The 19,995-nt window shown below is 53.4% G+C and overlaps 8 protein-coding genes across 8 annotated transcripts; 5 read left to right on the top strand and 3 right to left on the bottom strand.

The window, feature by feature from the left end:
• Positions 1-108: 108 nt before the first annotated feature.
• CORC01_11505 (uncharacterized protein) lies at positions 109-814 on the bottom strand (the record flags this gene model as incomplete). The annotated part of the gene is made up of 2 exons (XM_022623129.1): positions 109-369; positions 797-814. The coding sequence occupies 2 exons, from the start codon at positions 812-814 to the stop codon at positions 109-111; spliced, it is 279 nt and encodes a 92-aa protein (XP_022470354.1).
• Positions 815-1,150: 336 nt separating this feature from the next.
• On the top strand, positions 1,151-2,554 carry CORC01_11506 (uncharacterized protein; the record flags this gene model as incomplete). Its single annotated transcript, XM_022623130.1, has 3 exons — positions 1,151-2,033; positions 2,126-2,383; positions 2,454-2,554. Coding segments are annotated over 3 exons (1,242 nt in total), but the record flags the coding sequence as incomplete, so codon positions are not given.
• A 737-nt stretch (positions 2,555-3,291) lies between these two features.
• Positions 3,292-3,703, top strand: CORC01_11507 (uncharacterized protein; the record flags this gene model as incomplete). The annotated part of the gene is made up of 2 exons (XM_022623131.1): positions 3,292-3,410; positions 3,532-3,703. 2 exons carry the CDS (start codon positions 3,292-3,294, stop codon positions 3,701-3,703), a joined length of 291 nt encoding a protein of 96 aa, XP_022470356.1.
• A 5,518-nt stretch (positions 3,704-9,221) lies between these two features.
• On the bottom strand, positions 9,222-10,053 carry CORC01_11508 (calcineurin subunit B; the record flags this gene model as incomplete). The annotated part of the gene is made up of 5 exons (XM_022623132.1): positions 9,222-9,232; positions 9,309-9,643; positions 9,707-9,780; positions 9,878-9,930; positions 10,002-10,053. 5 exons carry the CDS (start codon positions 10,051-10,053, stop codon positions 9,222-9,224), a joined length of 525 nt encoding a protein of 174 aa, XP_022470357.1.
• A 945-nt stretch (positions 10,054-10,998) lies between these two features.
• Positions 10,999-12,955, top strand: CORC01_11509 (uncharacterized protein; the record flags this gene model as incomplete). The annotated part of the gene is made up of 3 exons (XM_022623133.1): positions 10,999-11,145; positions 11,288-12,061; positions 12,116-12,955. 3 exons carry the CDS (start codon positions 10,999-11,001, stop codon positions 12,953-12,955), a joined length of 1,761 nt encoding a protein of 586 aa, XP_022470358.1.
• Positions 12,956-14,882: 1,927 nt separating this feature from the next.
• CORC01_11510 (glycoprotease) lies at positions 14,883-16,079 on the top strand (the record flags this gene model as incomplete). Its single annotated transcript, XM_022623134.1, has 1 exon — positions 14,883-16,079. One exon carries the CDS (start codon positions 14,883-14,885, stop codon positions 16,077-16,079), a length of 1,197 nt encoding a protein of 398 aa, XP_022470359.1.
• An 83-nt stretch (positions 16,080-16,162) lies between these two features.
• On the bottom strand, positions 16,163-17,823 carry CORC01_11511 (5'-AMP-activated protein kinase; the record flags this gene model as incomplete). Its single annotated transcript, XM_022623135.1, has 2 exons — positions 16,163-16,922; positions 17,087-17,823. The coding sequence occupies 2 exons, from the start codon at positions 17,821-17,823 to the stop codon at positions 16,163-16,165; spliced, it is 1,497 nt and encodes a 498-aa protein (XP_022470360.1).
• Positions 17,824-19,299: 1,476 nt separating this feature from the next.
• Positions 19,300-19,911, top strand: CORC01_11512 (uncharacterized protein; the record flags this gene model as incomplete). Its single annotated transcript, XM_022623136.1, has 3 exons — positions 19,300-19,482; positions 19,539-19,553; positions 19,618-19,911. The coding sequence occupies 3 exons, from the start codon at positions 19,300-19,302 to the stop codon at positions 19,909-19,911; spliced, it is 492 nt and encodes a 163-aa protein (XP_022470361.1).
• Between the last annotated feature and the right edge of the window lie 84 nt (positions 19,912-19,995).

The following is a 19,995-nucleotide window of genomic DNA, read 5'->3' on the forward strand; positions in this document are numbered from 1 at the left end:
AGTTCTTCCCTGTCAGGCAAAGCAGAGTCCCCTTCCCCTCCCCAAGGCTACATAGACTCGCGTCTAGCCTCGCAGCACTAGGCTACGAGCAGCAAAAGTGGTCCTCTGTCACATCGCGAGCCTCACTACAAGCCTCATATCCCCAACCCACAACACCGCCGCACAGCCTCTCGAGCCTCGGGTCACCAACCTCATCTCAAGACCACATCGGTCCACCCGACGCTTGCTCTTGCTCTGACGAATCGCATCTTGCGTCAAGGCGACTCGGTGGTCGCTGAGACCCTGGTGCGGCTTCATTGCCCAAGCAGATCGCGCAGGGACCGGCTGGTAATGTTGGACATCGTGGTGCATGCGCCATCTGGGATCTCCCTGGTATCAAACCTGACACCAGTTTGACAACTCAGCGCGATATCCACCCCATTCGCTGGCTTTTTGTTTACCAAAATCTAAACTTCTCTGACGACTCACAAGACACCAACGACTCGTCGCCAGTCTTCGTCTAGTCTTCCCGAACCTTCAGGCGTCAGGGCATGAAGGTAGACCGGCGCTAGCTTCGCCGAGCTGGTCGCGACAAGCAAGTCTGAACAGTTAACTTCCTTGTTCTCCCCATCCTTTACTCTATCCGCCGTCTTCCCTCCCAATCCAATTCATAAAAGCCACTTCTATTACTCGCCGCCCGAGGAATCTGCCAGCCCATCCCGTGCTGCCCTCTGCCCGGCTCGACATCAGACAGACCCTACATCGGCATCACACATCAGGCTCTCCGACCCCCAGGTCCAAGTCAACGCTCCCTTACCTTTGTCTCTTTTGACATCTTGCAATCCCATCGGCACCGACCTTACCTCGCCATTATTAGACTCGCGACGTAACTACCCGCCAGTGCCGCTTGGCCGAGTCCAGACTTTTGCACTTTCACTTCGCGACACGTTGAATACCCTTACTCGTCTTGCTTCGCGGAAGCACATACGTCTGGTGAAGGTAGCGCCCTGCGTCGTCCGTTGTCGTCGGCAAAGAAAATTCGTTATACGCCACCGACTGGTATCTTCGACGCGCTAGTCCCGGAGGAAGACAAAGCAAGAGAGAAAAAAACGCAATAGCGTAAGACGGGCTCCAACACGACAATTGGACGGTCTTGTGACCGGTTCGACGGCCCAAACTGGCCTTACTGTATACATCGCCAGCTCCGTTGCCGCCGGCGCACACGGTAGGCTTGCCCTCGGAGCCGACCGGCGACCAAACCCCTCGTGGGATGGATGATCCCAATCGCCGTCGGAGGCAGAATGAAGCGCCCATGCATCCCACCTCCAACCCAAGATATAACGTACAACAAGACCCTTTGCAGCAGCGCCGCACCATGGCGACAGGTTCGACAGAGCGATACAACCGGCCAGCGCCACTCAACACCTCGCCCTCACAGGCGCGAGGCATGGGAAGCACGGGTAGCTACAGCACGTACAATTATCAAGAGCCGGTAGCAGGATCTTTCAACGCGCCCATGGCAACGAACACGATGCATTACCCCTCAGGTTATAGCCAGGATGGCCGTCCGGCGCAGAATTTCGGTGGATATAACGCGGCCATGACGATGGGTTACGATAATCTAACTGGTGCCACGGGCTCCGTTTACGATAATCAGGCGCAATTCCAACGGCAGCCTGCAGCTGCTCCGATCTTGCCGACAGATGTGTCTACGTCGTACTTCTCCAATGACCCGAGCAGTAGCACAGGAACCTCCAACCTTCCCCATGCGCAACCCGCGAGCGCCACGGCGACGGCATATCAACAGCCACAGATGGCGAACTACCAGGCGAACATCCCCAACGTGGGCGGGATGCCGCAGCAGACGTCCAGTGCCGATGTATCAATGGAAGAGCAGGAATATTCTGCCACGGGCGGTCTGGAGGAAAAATGGATGGAATACCAGTCGGCGCTGCGAGGTGTCTTCCAAAATGTTCGCAATGGTGTGCTCGAAAGCGCCAGCCAGTCGCTCCTGGATGTGTCAAACTGGCTCCTGACCCAGGTTGTCGACCTCGGTATGTTGGTTATGTTCCCCCCATACGGCTCGCGCCGAGTTGGGTTTCGTATTCGTCTGGGTCACATTTGCTAACAAGCGGATAACTTACAGGCCTCAACCTGGACGACCAAAATTTGCATGGAGACCGAATCAAACTCTGGAACGACTTCAATCACGCGTGGCTTTCACTATTCCAGATGCAAAAGGATCTGATGGAACCGGGCAGACAGCTGCAGCGATCGCAGACCTTGGTCCCCAAAGAAGGCTTGGAAAAGATGGGCAAGGAGCTCGTGCGGCTCTGCGACGGCATTGAGCGACACGGTCTTGTCGACTACCAATACGGAGTGTGGGAGCAGCAGATCATAGAGAGTAAGCCCCGCGCGCGATGCCAACCTTGAACGCTATGGGACGGCATAGATGCTGACAGATACATTACTAGTCATCGAGGCTTGTCTGGACCAGTACGAGGCAAACGAAGAGTCGAGTGGCAACGGCGGCGGAGCTCAAACGGGTTCCGGCTCTCATCAAGGGAGCAGATAAGGAAGACTGGGGTTAGTCGGCTGCTTGGCCCTGAGATCAAACCCAAGAAACGTACTTCTCAGGGCAATGTCTAGATGCCCGTAAACGTATTCATGGTGGCGCCTGGGCGGTCGGCCTTTTTGTGGATTGCGTACACACATACACCACACATCTATGGCGGCCTCGTTTTATTCTCTTTTTCCCCCAATGTACATTCTCGGCATGTGGAAACGTCTTGTCACGAGAGACGGAGACCTGACACGATGTTACGCGGATTTTGGAGTTCTTCAGGGAGGATAACTGCTCATCATTCTAACGCATTCCAACAGGTGGTTGGGCAGGCATCAGGCATCTATGTCAGCATCCTCAATGGGCTAACCATTTGTGGTTTCTATTTTTTTCTTCTGTTGCTTTTCCATCATTTTTTCAACACATCTTCTGATTCTTTCTTTTTCTTCTTTTTTTGCAGGATATCTCCACTCTGCTACCGACGCCATGTTTATGTGCTTTTAGGCCAAGCTTCGACTAGGCTAAATCTGCCAAGGTCTAACAGCAGACAGGCTATGGAGGTTTCCAGCTTGGAGAACAGAAAACCAAAGACGGAGAGATGTGGGTGGCGGAATTTGGGCTTCTCTTCACTCCAAGGGGGTGAGTGTGTTTGCGTACATGCGGTAGGGGTGTGCGGTGTAAAGAAAAGGGGACGCGGGTTTTACGGGGGGACGGTTATAGATGGGCGAACCAGGAAAGCACTCGGAGGAATGACGAACGATGAAATGCGCGGTGGATGGCCCACCAGACATGTGCAAAAAGTGAGGCCGGATACTCGCAAACGAAGGGATGAGAATCAAAATCCAGAAAAAAAAAAACCTCGGAGTCAGAAAAAGGTCATGGCGAGTTGTGGATGTGAGAGAGCGTTTGGAGGATGGGGTTGATGCTTAGTGGGGGGTTGGGCTGTACGTATGTACGTGTGTATGTCTTTCTCTGTCTTCCTGTTGTAGAAATCATGTATACCTACGGTATTGTAGTAGATCAGGCCTGGATGCTCTCACGAGCTTTGCGTCGTTGCGCAAAAAAAAAATTGGGTGGTGGGGGTTCATCTGTTGGTTTTTATTCTTGTTTCTTCTATTGGTTTCCTCGGGTTCTTCTTTTCTCCCTATTTTGTCAGTTTAGTACCTTTTTTCTTTTATCCTTGTTGTTCTTCTTCTGCCTCGATGTTCTGCCCGAAGTAAATTCGGCTGCTGTATGTATGTACGCAAGTACCTGTCTGTACCTTGTTACCATCAATCAATCAAAAGAGACGGATGATGCGTGAACAATGATGCGCGATGTGAGGCAAGGCAACAGCAAGCCATGGATGCCGGGCCAAAATGCCGTGCAAGTACGCAAGCAACGCCGAAGGGGGGTGAAACGTGCCACACAGAAAAAAGGACAGAAAAGGAAAATGAAAATAAAAAGGAAAAAAAAAACAACTAGTAAAAGATTGTAACAAAGCGTTTCTGCCCAGCTGTTCTCTATCATGGATGTTTGCTTGGTATAGCCGGCACAGCTCGGCGTTTGATGGCTGCCCTGACTGTTGGACGTCGAACGTCTGTGGTTGTTGGGAAACGCTAGCCTCGGCCGGCGCCTCACCGTCGATCTTTCTGCCCTACGCTTATTTGATAAGAAGAATAATGGGCACTATGCGGACATGGTCCCTTGGACATGGTCTTGTAAGCCTCATGCGGGTGATCAAGTGGCGGGCACACACGACGCAGTTTCGGGGGAGCGGGTTGGGCGGCGGTCAAACTGGCCCACCGCCGCCGCCACGCGAGAAATGCGGGCTCGGGGGCCCGGACAAATGGATTGGAGGAAAACAGTCCGGGGCAGACGTCGGAGGAAGAGGGGGGGAGGGGAAGGGATAGAAGGAGGGGGTGGCACCTGATCTCGAAGTCCATTCGTGCCCAATCGGCCTGTCTAGGGCTGGCTTTGATAGGCGGTGTATGTATCCGTACCTTAGCAAGAGGGTCGACTGGTCGGCCTGGACATGACGACTGTGTTTATCTGCGCCGATCTCCCGCCTTGGAGAACGAGGCTAGTGACGCAAGATGGAGAGCAGTCTACTGCAATGTCCAGACCACATCGAACCTCTGGTTGGGCCTATCAACCCAAAGATGTGACCCTTCTCCGCAACCAGGGAAGCTTTGTAGGACCCTGGGAAAATGTACGTCGATCTTGGCTTCACACGGAAATGTGTCGGACTCCTCTGTCTCTCTGTCTGGCCAGCTTTCGAGTGCCTCTCCTCGTGTTGCCCTACGGTCAGGCAGCAATCTCGACCTGTCAATTCTTATGAGGGAGGCAGCGGCATTCGGGGCGTGTGTTTGTCAACATCAGGTTGCCATGTTGGGGGCTCGTCAAAAGTGACACTGTCAGACAAGAAATTTCGTCAAAACCGATGGGCCGGCAACTCAGGCCGTATGTTCCAGGGTTTCCGCTTGTGGCCTGTGAGTGAGCGCGGGAAGCGACATCTGCAAGATTATTTTCTGCAGGGCATCGCAAGCGTTTCTTTTCTTCATGTCAGCTCAACCGTCCTCTATTTGGGCGTTGTACTTTGGTAAGACTATCGGCGGCATGGGCGTTTGTAACTTGACCGAGCTAATGCAGGTTGCTGGCTGAAAAGTGAAGCCTCCCACTTTCCGCCTGTTCCCACTTGCTCGCAGCCGTAGGACGGAGCCCAGGCTCCAGCTCCAGCTCGCAACTGGGTAACAAACAGATCGAGGCTTGCGAATTCAATGGAGATCGTCTCATAGCCGGGTTGTCCCGGGATCTCCGCCAGTCAGCATCGCCCAGAATCTGTAACACGAAGTTATACATGTTGAAAAAGCAAGGTGATCAATATTCGTCTTGGTAGGTAGGACCGATCCTAGGAGCAAAAAAATAAAGTGATTGAAACGCAGCAACGCATACCACAGTATGTCGAATATGGGTGGGACAGTGCTGCGATGTGACAAGTGACCAGGACCTTGCATGAGGCTGGTCGAGTGCTTGGAGGCGAGCTCTTGATTCGGTCATGTTTGACGACTCTGAAGAGTGAGGGATCATGGGGTCCGGCTGCTTGGGACCTTCCGTGTTAGTGCGCATTGGCGTTATTGCTCATTGGTCGCACATATTGACGCACATATTGAGTTATCTATAGTGACATATTGAAGCATTAGCATGACAAAGACATGTGAACACATCTGCGAACTTGGCAATCACCCAGCCCTTCCTTAGCGCTGTTTCAAGGCATCAGACGATGATGTTGGAATAATCAGGTTGATTGCTGCTAGATGAGGCTTGCTATGAGGCGAATACCGGCTCCCTATTCGACTTCGCCTCATAGCAAGCCGGTATGGCGCTGTCTCTGGGCCGCGAGAAACAGGGTACCAAGTTGCAGATCACGGCACGGTGGGCGGTGGTGGGCGGTGGTGTTGTTTGTGTTGCCAGCATGGGTATAGAGATATTGAAACACAGCAGGGAGGTAATCCTTGCTCGTGTGCAGAGGCAAGGCTGTCTGCCGAGAAATGTAGCTGCTGAAGCCTGGAGCCTGGAGCCTGGCGTCAAGCAACGATATTGCTTCTGCTGAGTCTCGATGAGGAAACGAGCTCGGTTTTGGCCACGGATGAGAAGCATGTCAGTGATAAACTATCGGCGGACGCCCCCGGCTGGAACTATGGCGTACCAAGCGTCGCTTTTTGTCTAAGCCTTGCTTGCACGAGCAAGCCCATCCCTACTTGGTCACGACAGGTGTCTCGCCCCTCGAGCCCAGCACTCTGGGCGGCGCGCGGGATCCAAGTAGCGGGAAGAGACGCAGATCTCGGGTATATCCTGTGTCTGGCCGTTCAAGCATGATAGGCGTCGGCTCGGGAGTGAAGGTGCAAAGGGCTACGGAGTACATTGGTGATTGCTTAACCCAGAGGAGTCTAGCAGCACAGTCTGTTGGCAAGCATACCCTACCTTGACTTCTGGCCCTCTCCTTTTTCGCCCTAAAATTTCCAGTGCCATGGTTGGGAATGATTAGGGGGACAGGGTTGAGACTTGCATATCTTTCCTCTGCACGGATTTAGAAAACTGATCTGTCACTTTCCCAGGCGCCCTGCAGCTCCACCGCAGGACGTGCTAGAGACAAGGAAAAAAGAGGTCCCTGGTGGTGGACAGACATGATCTGATCATCCATGTAGGCAATCAACACGGTGGAGCTTTGACTGCTGTACCTATACATGCCCTGGGTACTCTTTCTACGAACCGGCGTCTTTTCAGTTGGCCACTCCGCATCTCCGGGTAAGAAAGATTGCTAATCCGGCAAAGCCGGTGTGGGTCCCGGTTCGGTTTTGGTGGGTCTAATCCCGGCCGGCTTCCCTTCAAAGTTCGTCCGTTTGTGGCTTATACGTTATTACATTCATGTCTCCGCTAAGTTCGTCTGGAAGGCCCAGAAAGTGCCACTTTGAATTCACCGGATGGTATCCACTGGAGCGCCTGCGGTTCCTGGCAGCGTGCTCAATCCCAACCCAAGGGCGTAGAGCAGCTACTCCATATGTGACACTTTAGGCCACGTCGTACACGATGTAAAAGCAGCAATCGTCAGTTTGGTTCAGAAGAAGCCTGATGAGGTGTCCAATTGGTCTCTCTGAATTCTCTAGATAGCCTCAACTCGAATCGCCATGACTCCGTAGACTTAAGCTTCCTAGACAAGACAAATTGATTGGTTAGATATAATTTTGTCGATGACTCGTTAACAGATACTCATGGCTAGTGACACAGGGCAGAGACTCGGTAAGCTAGTAGCTTAGGTTGACTGTCATACGCCCTTCCGGTCGGATGCTACCACTGACCTCTCCCTCGGTAAACCCTGTTTCGGCTACACTCATGTAAGGCAGTTTGTTTTCGCACCAAACTTCGAGCAATCAGCCTTGACTGGTCCCCTACAACATGATTGCCATAGGAAGATCTGACTTGGTTGGAAATTGACTCAACGTGAGAGCTCGCTTTCAACGATCCTCTTGACCGCTTGGAAGGAAAACACGGAATGTCTGTACGTTATGTGAAAATCACCTCAAGTGGTCTGTTGTTCTTGTCGTATCGTATAAGGAGCGTTTGGCTAGGCTGACCCGATTTCCGTAGGACTGGTCTGAAGTCGTGCTTTCATCTGGTCTGTAGGCCATGCTTTCGTCCGAAGCCACATTGATACCCATAGGCATTGGTAAACGGCCCGATATTTCGTCCATCGTCTAATCGTTAGGCGCAGATGACATCCTCGTGGTGAAAACCTGATACGCGGTACTGCAAACTAGCCATGTGAGGAGGAGGCCCAACCTGTCTGCTATGGTCGGTTTGCCTACCTTTGCACGAAAATACTGCGGGATACACGGTAGTGGAATGTCGCGAATTTTTTTATGTGTACGGATGGTGGTCACAACGAACAGCCTTGGTAGGTCGGCAGTCTAACGTGCTTTGTTGAGAGCTGAATGCTTGGAGGCTTACCGACACCAAGGAAGGTGCTTCGTCAGGTGATACCCGTTTACCCAACATACGGGGCAGCGACGGAAGATCAAGCGCTCCTTAGCACCTGTTCACCAAAAGGTGTTCACTGTGTCATGGCAACTGCGTTCCAGATCAGTTTTGTGGCTCATAACAGCCCGTTAGTTGCCATCACTCTTTTGGTAGCCTTTGCAAATGTTTGAACTTAAGGGCAGACACCTCTCTCCGGGATTGGGTTGGGGTCCTGAGTGTCGCGATCAACTAGTAATTCCAAGATAAAGGGGAGTGTCATCGTATCTTGATAGCTTTTGCTTCCGTATAATCGGGGAAAGGTGTTCAAGGAGTCCCAAGTCTAGATATGTACTTAGGTATCCCGGATATAGTCAGGTACTCCAAGCAATCTCCCAAGTCTTCTATCGAGTTAGGACAGGTGACCTTCGAGCTCCACATATCGTGGACATTTTGCCCAACTTATCCGCTAGATACTTGTTGTAGTCCAATGTTGTTTCATTGAAATGCTGAATCGTGGCCGCTGTGAGATATTGTTCGTCTGACAAGCACATTGCCCTAATTTACAGTATGTAGCGAAATATCTTAACTGACTCCAAAGAAAGTGCAATCTCAGTCATTGAAGGCGGAAGTCCCATTTGAACATCATGAATTCACTGCGATATATTTGTTCCCGAAAATTGGCAGGCTCGTGGACCTCGTGACGATTGTATTGTGACAAACACTGATGCGTCGATACCTTCCTGTTCGGCATTCTAATCTCAGGAAAAGACAAGAGGCCAAAGTCTGACTACCAAGTATATTGTCGTCGATGCAGTGATGGGATTGCAAGTCGCCTAGCTAGCTGCGATGCAGTCACGGGTACGAGGTCTGATTTGAAGACCCCCAAGCATGCATGCGCGTAATGGTTTTCCACCTCCGTAACCCCGACCTCTGTATCTTGGTCATATGCCTTGTTGAGGCGTGGAAACCACTATCAAACATGGATGTCATATCGCGTCAATAGAATCGTATTGTCAAACGCAATAGACGGAGAAAGGCTCTTTGAAACCCAGAAACTTCAATCCAGGCAAAAATGACGACATTGGTGCCGCCCGGGGGTAATGTTTTATCTCTACCTCGAATGAAGATTGTTGCAATTCATGTCTCATGATCCTGATGTGCTCGCCCACCGCCGCGCTCAAGTCTAAAATGTGTCTGGGAAGAGATGTTAGCTTGATCACCGGCCAAAACAAGGTGCGGAACCCCCAGGAGCGCAGAAGATGGAGCTCACCCAAAGTCATGCTCATGCTGACATCCGTATTCTCCACCATCTTGGTAAACTCCTCGAAGCTAATCTTGCCATCCTTGTCCAAGTCCGCCTCCATGATGGTCTTGTCGACGATCTGCTGCAGCTGCTGGTCCTTGAGGTTGCTTCCAACCATCATCTTGAGCACAATGAACAGCTCGCCGTTGCTAATGTAGCCGTCGCGGTCGATATCGTAAACCTTGAAGGCAAAGCGCAGCTTTTGCTCCTTATTGCCCTTGCTAGAAAAGGCGCTGAGGCCTGATACGAATTCCTGGAAGTCAACGTCTCCACCACCATCCTCGTCGAAGATAGCAATCATTCTGTGTAGGTATCGCTTTAGCAACATGATCCGCAGTGATTCGTATCGGGAGGGTGTTGGCTACCTTGTGGCTAGCGGGTTAGACGAGATCTGGGGCAGGCTGAGGAACTCATCACGTTCGATGGTGCCGGAATTGTCCTGCAAGAAAGATGGGTCAGCAACATTGTCTCCTTCTGGCGATTGGGTCGCCGTTGCGTGCAAATTAAGGGAAAATGAGCAGGCCTTAAGAACATACCTTGTCCAGCTTCATGAAACGTTTCCTCAGACGGTCAACCTCCTCTCTGTCGACTGTATACCAGTCAGCTCCAGCACACCGAAGTCTGTGCGACAAAGAAGTCGACTGCGGGGGAGGGGCTCACAGTTGGACCCCTGGACGATGTTGTCCAGCACTGTACTGGTAGTGTTGCCCATGATGGAGAAACTCGAGAAATCGGACCCGACTTAAAGCTGTATGGATGCACGGTGTAGTTGGCAGGAAATATTCCCGGGTCGTCGCAGGTGGGTGGGCTTGTGTCGAGCTCGACTTCGCTAAGGTTGTTCGCCGTGGGGTTTGCCTTGAACAGGGAGGTTGACAAGTACAAGGCTCAGGTGCAATATGGCAGGTAGTCGAAGTAAAGTCAGGCGGCAGCCAGGCGGCGGCCAGGCGCCGGCTTGGACGTGGATTCGGGCACCTGAACCGGAGCCCACCGCAGCGTATTGATGCACGGGCCACTTCTAGATCTCATTGTCTGACGTATGACTTGGACAGCTGGCGAAGTGTCAGATGTATAACCACCACATTTGAGTTTCGGAAGGATGGAACAAGATGAATTAATTGAGACGCGATACACGAGCTATTGGCTTATACCAAAGACCAGTGCGACAACGGAGAAGAGAAATAATGTGGCCACTTAGCACAGCTCTAGCTGCTTCCTGATATTGACAAGCTGACTCTAATGGCACGTGACTTGCACCTTCCCCTATTTTCAGGCGCTCTTTAGGGAGGTGCCAGTCAGTTCCATGGGACGTGTCGGCCAGTCTTTGCTTCCAAACTCCGATCCGGCAATTGGCCCGAGCGCCCTCAAGTACCGACACAGCACGTCTGCTATTGCATAGTACCTTGAACGACCAAATCCAACCCGAAAGGTCCTACCTTACTGCGTAGAAGTGCAGCAGGAAAATTCTTCTTCACGCCAAACGCCAAATCAACGTCGCCTCATAGCCAGCAACAGATCGACCATCAATCCAAACCCAACAACCACGATTTTTATCCGTCAAAACTTCAAAAATCAACGTCGCATGACCCCTTGTATGACTTGATCGACTTTTTTCGCGGATTTTCCGCTGGCTTTCGGCCTTCGACCCCCACCCGCCACCATGTCGACAAGGAAAGTTAGAGTCAAGAAGTTGAGCGTCAAGACGCTTCTTCCTGTACTCAGAGAGACCGATATCGACGCTGCTGAGTACGAATCTTTGACTACCGAAACCCAAATCGCAACCGGTGTCGAAGCCGCCGAGGAAACAGTGAGTCACCTCCATCCATATCATATCGCAGCTAGATATCACGTGACCCACCATGTGATATGCCTCGGCACCCCAGCTTATCCACTTCTCACTCAGTGCTCACCAGAGCAAAAACAGCCACATACTAACCGCGATTCAATAGGAATACCATCTCCAGTCAATTCTTAAAGAAGCGGGCACCAGCAATGATCAAGAAATCCCAGTTCCGCCTCCCCAGGAGAGCCAGATCAACTATGATCAGCTTTATCCCAGTAACTTTCAGCAGCCTACCTCTTTCATCCGCTTCTCGCAGACTGTCGAAGAATGCATTGGCGTTTCATATGACATGACAACCGAGGATGATGAGTTCCTGAAGCAGTACAATGCCACCAAGAAGACCGTCGCCTCTCAGCTGTCAGAGGATGACTTTGAACGCATTATGGAAGTGTTCGAAGACACGGCTTCTGAACAGACTCCATTCGCATCAATAGACAACACAGTGGTTGGCTATGATCTCATGGTGCCCTCTCTTGCCTCGCTCGGTGGAAACAAGCTCATGGCTCACGCCAAGCATGTCTATGAGCACTGGAAAGCGCGCCGCCAAATACTTGGCAACAAACCCATTCACCCAAGCGTCAAGTTCGAGACACACCAGGAGAGTGATGAGGCCGACCCATATGTGTGCTTCAGACGCCGTGAGGCTAGACAGACGCGAAAAACGCGGCAGAGAGACGTCCAAAGTGCCGAGAAACTGAAGCGACTTCGCAGAGAACTTGAAGATGGCCGACAGCTCATCATTCAGTCTTATGAGCGTGAGATGCTCAAACGTGAACTACTTACCTTTGACCGGGCGATCTTCGAACAGAGGGCCAAACTCAAGGAGATGAAGGTCAAGCTCGGCATCAAGACCGAGGACGACGACCTCATCAACCACAAGGTATGTCTAGCATCGTGGTCCAGAAATTCAAAGACACGTGCTGACCGAGCGCAGCCTCCCAAGAAGAAGCCCGTGGAGGCGCCTACTCTCCAAAAGCCACCGGGCAGCCACCTTCGCATTGCCGTGCGGCCGGATGGTCGATCCATGGAGGCAGACTTGTTGCAGCTGGCAGATAAGCTTGCTGAAAAGGAGAATGAGTTGCGAGCAGATGTTGAAAGCAAGGTCCACAACCACCGAAAGTGGAACCAAAATCATGTGGACCTCACGCGAGACCCCCTGTCACCGGTCAAGGAACAACGCATGGAGGTCAGCTTCCGTCCTGCCAAGACCCAGTATCTGATGACGCCTCCCGCGTCCACCTCTTCCGAGTCAGACGCCATGGATGTCGATGAAGAGCCAGAACCTGTCACTGACAGAGGCGAATTGTCGATATTCCAGTTTAGAGCAGGCGGAGGAAAGGATAAGCCGTCCAGTAGCCAGCCAGCCTTCCGTCGTCGAATCGGTCGTTTGGGGCGGCTGTGGATTGACCGTCGGGGAATGACTACTCCGCCGAGAGAGGAAGGCGAAGATTATACTGATCGGTGGAAGTATGACCAAGATGATGAGCAAGAGACGCATGCGTATGAGGTGGACCCGTATGACACGCGGGCTCTGAAGTTCCGCGCGACGATCCCGCTGTCGCAATATGTGTACCAGCGCCGACAACTTCCGCATGAGGGCATGGTCAACGGCCAAACACCTCAGCAGACAGCGGGCGTGGCTGGCAATAGATCTGCACTGCCGCAACCTTCAACGCCGCAGCAAGCGCAACCACAGCCACAAGCAACGCCGCAGCAGCAGCGGCAGCCATCTCAGGCTTCTCCGCCAGCTCAACCTGCTGCTACCCCCTCATGAGAGATGGTCTGGCTTGCAAGGCTCGATCTCTGCTCCTCATCTTCGGATGACGTGTGTTGTATACCCCCATGGTGTTTTGGTTGTCTTTTGGTTTCGTACAAAGGGCCTGGTGGCTGGCAGGTGGGCAGGCAAGGCGGTCGGTTAGGCGTGGCGTTTTGGGTTGACATGGCTCTCATGTAAAGTATATGAATGTAAAAGAAGAGTGATTTGGAGGCAAGTGGCCTACCAAGACGAGGGCCTCGGCCAGGGATGGAAGATTCCCCAACACAATAAACAAAGATGAACAATGTACTCCATGCCTTCAGTCGCTGACTTGATCGCCTATTGCTCTCGTGTAGAAGCGGAGGGGGAGTGCTCGTTCGCCTCGTTCGCCCTAGGCGCGGTCGGCCGGATTATGGCGGAGATGACGATTGAGGTCGGCTTCCGGCGGCTGGCGGCGTCTGACTCTGCTCGAGGTTTCCTTGGAGACTCGGAGCGCATAGCCTTGCTTTGTGGCAGCGAGGAGTGGAAAAAATAGAGGGTCGGTAGCTTCATGTACTTTTGTGTGCATCGGCTTGTTGGTGTGGTGAGGTGGGAGAAGTAGGAGATGGTTTGTGAGGTGACTCGGAGAGTTTGCGACGAGCGGCTGGTCTCACACGGCATCATACGTGGGAGACCCGGCTGACGAGACTACAGGTTAGCAGGTAGTGAAATTGAACAGCTTCTAGGTTTCCTACAAAGAAGTGAGAACAAGCCTGTAACAGTTTTTGCAGCTTGTCAAAGAAAAAAGAAGAAACCAGACTGTTGTGTGGTAGGTGAGGTAGTCGTGAAATGTCAGCAGACGGCCTTTGTCTTTCTGGAACATCCCGATTCGGCTGATCTGTGCCCGCAGATCCCTCGGCCGATCACGAGACGGCAAGAAAGGGGACCTGAAGGGCCCAAGAAGAGTAGCAAGAAAAACGAAGACTGCAAAAGAGGGGAAACAAGAAAATCGAGATATCTGTAGCAACGGCGCAGAAGAGGGGCAGGGCGAACTGGGAGAGGAATATCCTGGAGTAAAAGAAGAGAAATAATTGTGTAGTGAGAGGAAGGGGAGTCCACTTCTTGTCGAGGCTTGCCGGTGGTGGGTGTGGGGATAATTGCTTTGGACCTCCAAAGGTACCTTGACCGGGGGTGTTTCTGAGCGATAAAACGGTGCGCCAACCTGGACAATGGGATGACTCGGGCTGACTACTGACCTGCTGAGTATGCCGAGGCCTTTGTCTGAAGAATAGAAGCGATGTGTATCTCATGGGCGAGGTCAATCCCATGGGGAAAAGACAGAGGGAGAGAAGAAGAGAGAGAGGGGGGAGAAAGCAAGGCGAGAGAGAGCGAGTCCTGGGCGAGGCGGGCGGCATTTGCCGGGGGGTAGAGTGTGTGAGGTCGCACACCTACCTGGTAGGCAGGAAGGCTGGTAGACTGAGAAAGGGGGGGGGGGGTGGTTCACCTGTGGACATATACGCAAAAGGCTGAGAAGGGTCCGGTGCGGTGTGTGAACAACGGTTGTGGCAGCTCTACCGGAGGGATCATGCTGCCCACCCGAATTCGAGCGTGCGCTTCTTTGGGGCCCGTGGGCAGGGGACCAGAAATACATTCGGGACCCACAATTACCCATCCACAGGTTCTTTCTCTGATATTGGAAACCGACATCCCACCAACGGGATTACCCCTCCTACGTCAACTCCCCCCCCATTGGTTGATACCAACTTGTCGCGACAGACGACGGAAAGTAATCGTCGCAATATCTACACCAAAATTTCAATTCTCTCCGTTTAATGACGAAAGATTTTCCAGCATAAAAAATTGACACATTTTCTTGGAAGATCTCCGGGGCTCGAAATCTAGTGGAGAGGAGTGTGAAATCAAAGGTCAAATTTGGCTAAAGAGCCCAGGCAATCGGTCCAACCCTATGAGTTACACCACCACCCGTCCACCAAAGAGGCCCCGCGATCTAAACCTCGTCGTCGACACCCCACCGCTGCCGCCACCACAACAACAACAGCTGCTACCGCCAGCCATGACCGCAGAATCCCCCTCCAAGCTCACGACGGCAACAATGTCCAAGAAGCGCGGCCTCATCGCCCTCGGCTGCGAAGGCTCCGCCAACAAGCTCGGCATCGGCGTGATGCTCCACAACGGCACCGAGTCCACGATCCTCTCCAACATCCGCCATACCTTCGTCTCTCCGCCGGGGACGGGCTTCCTCCCCAAAGACACGGCGAAGCACCACCGCTCCTTCTTCGTCCAGATCGCCCGCCGCGCCCTCCGCGAGGCCGGCGTCTCCGTCGCCGACGTCGACTGCGTCTGCTTCACAAAGGGCCCCGGCATGGGTGCGCCCCTGACGAGCGTTGCCGTCGCCGCCAGGACGCTGAGCCTGCTGTGGGACAAGCCGCTAGTGGGCGTGAACCACTGCGTCGGCCACATCGAGATGGGCCGCACCATCACCGGCGCTCAGAACCCGGTCGTGCTGTACGTCAGCGGCGGCAACAGCCAGGTCATTGCCTACGCCGAGCAGCGGTACCGAATCTTTGGTGAGACGCTTGATATCGCCGTCGGTAACTGCCTCGACCGCTTTGCGCGCACCCTCGAGATCAGCAACGACCCGGCACCGGGGTACAATATCGAACAGCTGGCCAAGAAGGGAACGCGGCTCCTGGAGCTGCCGTACGCGGTCAAGGGCATGGATTGCTCGTTCTCGGGCATCCTTGCCTATGCGGATATCCTCGCAGGCCAGATGAAGGCGGCGCAAGCCAAGGGGGAGGAGACGTTCACGCCAGCTGACTTGTGCTTTTCGCTGCAGGAGACAGTGTTTGCCATGTTGGTTGAGATCACGGAGCGGGCCATGGCGCACGTTGGCAGTAGTCAGGTATTGATTGTGGGAGGTGTCGGCTGCAACGAGAGGTTACAAGAGATGATGGGTGGAATGGCCGCGGAGAGAGGCGGCAGTGTCTACGCGACGGACGAGCGTTTCTGTATCGACAACGGTATCATGATTGCTCATGCCGGCCTGTTGGCATACGAGACCGGGTTCAGGACGCCCCTCGAGGACAGTTCATGTACTCAAAGATTTAGAACAGACGAGGTATTCGTCAAATGGAGGGACTAATGCCACTGGCTAGTGCGGCGAAACCTGGCTGTTCATTTCTTTTTGTTCACTTCTTTTGCCTCATGACAATAGGGGCAATAACTCTAAGCTAGGTGACGATCATCCACGCAGGACATGCACTCTACTCCATGCTGGAATTCGGTACCAACCCAGAGTCTCCAGTTACTCGTCTGTTGTGGTGGGCTTGTATATGATCGTCGTGACATACTACCCGAGTTGTTAGTCCTGGACTCAGTTCGGCGCTGCATTGGATAACTTACCTTATTCTTGTAACGCGTGGTTGCCGACACAGCTAGAATGTTATTCTTGATACTGCTGGTGGCAAGATGGTTGAGAACAGTGTGATTGGGCATGTTCAGCACACTATTATCGTCCTTCATGAGAACTGCGGCATTCAAGATGGGCTTACCCAAGAAGCCTGGCAAACTCGGGGGTGTCGGTAACTTTTCAATGGCTGTTACCGCGTACTGATAAGCTGGCGAATCTTCGGGCTGGTCGAAATCCACCAAGTACTTGGGTATCTGGTGGAAATATTGGCTGGGCGAGGGCACCTCTTTGCCTCTGGGTGGCTTGGGCTGTTCATCAGTCTGCGATGCCGATGTCTTGGGGCCGCCCTTGTCAATGGTAGCTGCTGTAGCCACGCCGTCCTTTCCAGGCTCAACAGGTGCTGCCGCCGGGAGGTCGTCTGCGCTCACTTCGATGAAGTTGACCAGGTTGTTTCCGAAGTCCACAGTTGTCGGCAGGTCAGGCGAGGTCTGCATGATTCCGTCCACCAAGAACCTAACATGGTGTGTTCCCGGAAGAATATGAATCGTGGCTGCAAACACGCCAGGCTGGCCATCGCTGTTGGCCACGGATTGTCAGCTCAGTTCGTGGGAGTATCGACTTGTGGTATGGCACGTATGGTACAATGTAAAGAAGGCAGCCAAGGGGTCAGGGTCCCAGACCACTGGAGAGCCACAGGTGTAACGCGGGTAGCCGAGACCCAAGCCCGCATTGAAACTTACACAGGATGTAATCTATGCTTGCGGTTCCACTGGAAAATGGTTCCCGTGACGTAGATCTTGCCTCCTCCCCTGCGCCATTCGAGACGAGTGGGCACCGTTGGCCGTGTCTTATCGACAATCAGCTCCTCTCCATCCTCTTCTTCGACTGTATTTGTGCTCAAGGCTGAGGACTTCCTAGTCATGCCATCCTCGAGGGTTTCCACTTCGGCCACGCCAGCGTCCTTGGTGTCGGCTGGTGCGATGATGGGCGAACCAGGAGTATGAATCTCCTCCTCGATGGGGAGTGGCATACGTGGAGGACGTGTCAGGTAAGACATGTCGTTGACGCTGCTGTTCCCAACCAGCGGTGGTTCGACCATGTGGGCAGAGTAATGCGATCTGAGGGAGGAGGATTCTGTCGCGGCGGCAGCTGGGACGTCTACGGGCTTGCTAGGCGCATCGCGGACAACCTGCTTCGATTCTGGGGGCTTCGGCGGCGGGGCGGAGTTACTCGAGTTTGATGAGGGAGAACCGGTGGTGAAGTTGGAGATCGGAATGGCCTGGAGAGGCCTAGGACCCTTTGTAGCCGTGGAACCTTGTGCCTGAGTAAGGGAAGGTTCAGGCGGGGCAGCAACTCGCTCGGCAGACCGGGGCGGGATGATGTGTTTGGACTCCCTCTTGTGGTGGTGGTGCTTGGGAGAGTCCTGTGATGAGACAGGCGTGGCCGGCTTGGACGACGACGAGGGGTTGTTTCCCATTTTGTGTTGTTTCTTCTTTCAGATCCGCTCGTAAGGTACGGTACGGTGGGACACGACAGCGTGGTCTCGCTGCGTTCTGGGGGTGGGCAGGCAGTCCTGGTGCCTGGCCAGACCAAGTTTGGATCGTTTTCAAGGGTAAGCGGCGAGGTCGGGCGGACACACGGCAGGCGACGCGGGTTGCGGGATAAGGTAGGTTACGGCAGGCGATGCAGTGGAAAGCGCGAGGACAGCGCTGCCCAGACGAGCGCAATGCAGCGATTCGGCGGCAGTCACAATCGGGGGTCGTCGGGACCCAATGTTCCCACGTCGGGCCAAGGTAGCTGCGGCGACTGGAGTTTGTGCGATCCAGGTTAGGTAAGGCGCGGACTGCACGACGATACCTATGTAGCAAGACGCGGGGTTGCGACTTAATTATCGCATTCTCTCGAGATTGAGATAAAGCCGGGACGGGCGATGGCGATGGCGGGCGTCGGGGTTGCTTTGCTCTGCGGAAGAGTCAAGCGGAGATTCGCTGGTGATGGGGCGAGGATTTGCAGAGTGAACACCGCAGCTTCGCTCCTATGAAGATTGGATGAGAGGTTGAGTTAGTTCAATACCAGGCGAAGTCGAGAGAGTGTGGAGGGGTGGTGGTGTGTTCCACTTGGATTGGGGGGGGCTCGAAAGCAGCCGAAGCCAGATAAGCTCTACCTGATTGGTACTCCATATCACATATTGCGGACCGTGGGGAACCAAGTCCCTGCGGACCTCCGCTTAGCCCATCATTGTGCAACTCGCCGGCAGACCTACCACCCTAAGGTACTGACCGGCCTTCCCGTCATCTCTATAGTCTTTGAACCTCAGGCTGGTACTTGCCAGATGGCCTTCAGCGTCCAGTGACATGCAGTCGTACACGTCCACTCTCTGCTAATTATTGAGCGATTGCTATTCAAAATCGAGAGCCAACGGTGTGCTTGGTCGGCATCTTGGCTGGTCAGTGCGCAGGCTGAAATTGCATCCAATCCATCCATCCATTTCCCCCCCCTGGCCTGATGAAGTAAGTCAAGCTCCAACCGTCACTGAATGTGGCCGTCCGATTCCTCTATCTGCCTGCTGGCACTTCCTTCTAGATTCGAGCTGGAGCTCAACTCAAGCAATTTGCAGGTACCAACCTACCCAACTCTCTCCCCTCCCTCCCGCAGCCCGCCCGCGCACCCTCGTACTTATGAATGAGAAGGCTGGAATGTGACCGACCTCACAGCACCGGATTATACGCCCGTGTTACAAATCCACCGCTCTTGGTTGTAACCTACAACCTCTCCTCGGTCATCATTCACCCCTCGCCAGCATCTTTCTAGGCCACCGCAAACTTATCCGATTGCCATGCTTGAGAAAGCAAAACGTGGTACTCCCTTCTACAGGTATAGCTTACACTGAGCTACCCCTGCTACGCTTCATCAAATCAAGGTATCACCAGCTTTTCCTCTCATATCCCTTAGCATGGCGCTGCTGTCGTACGCTTCTGGCGTGTTTACCATCGCGACATGGCCCGCAAGGATCGCTTGGAAGCCAGTGGCATTCTTCATCAACGTGATCCTCGTCCTGTTGTCGCCTCTCCTTCTTATGGCAACGTTTGTTCTTGGATGGTGCCAAGCTGTTATCGACTTCATAGCCAGTCTTCAGGTAAGCAGACCCTCCCTTGGAACGCACGTTGTTGACGACATCGCTAACCCGCACAGCCTCTTTACACATTTGTTAGTTCTCTGAGTTGCCCCCGCGAGAATTGGAGCATTGATCCACTAAACAACTTTCCCGCAGCTGGCTTGTGGCGCGTGCATTGGCATCTTGGTTGGTCTGGCCTTGTCGTGCACGTCCGGCGTCATCACCTCCGTCCTCGGCATGCATGATCGGAGGTCGAGTTTGCTCTCTCCAACGCCGATGCCTGGGACGCCATCCTCAGAGCGGCCCGGGACAGGCAAGACAGAAGACTCCTCATCCTACGAGACTGATTGGCAGTTGCTGAACAAGCCACCCCCGAAGAGACGGAGGCGAACCCCTGGACTTTGGTCACAAACAATTCACGAGGAGGATGATGATGATTCAGAGATTTGATTTAGTGTTTCGGTCTTTTTTCACAGATACCATATGCTACGGGGAAGGGAAACATTCATTACCGGGGAATCACTTATATACCAG

This window comes from Colletotrichum orchidophilum, assembly GCF_001831195.1.
Source record: "Colletotrichum orchidophilum strain IMI 309357 chromosome Unknown Scaffold_126.1, whole genome shotgun sequence".
NCBI lineage: Eukaryota > Fungi > Ascomycota > Sordariomycetes > Glomerellales > Glomerellaceae > Colletotrichum > Colletotrichum orchidophilum.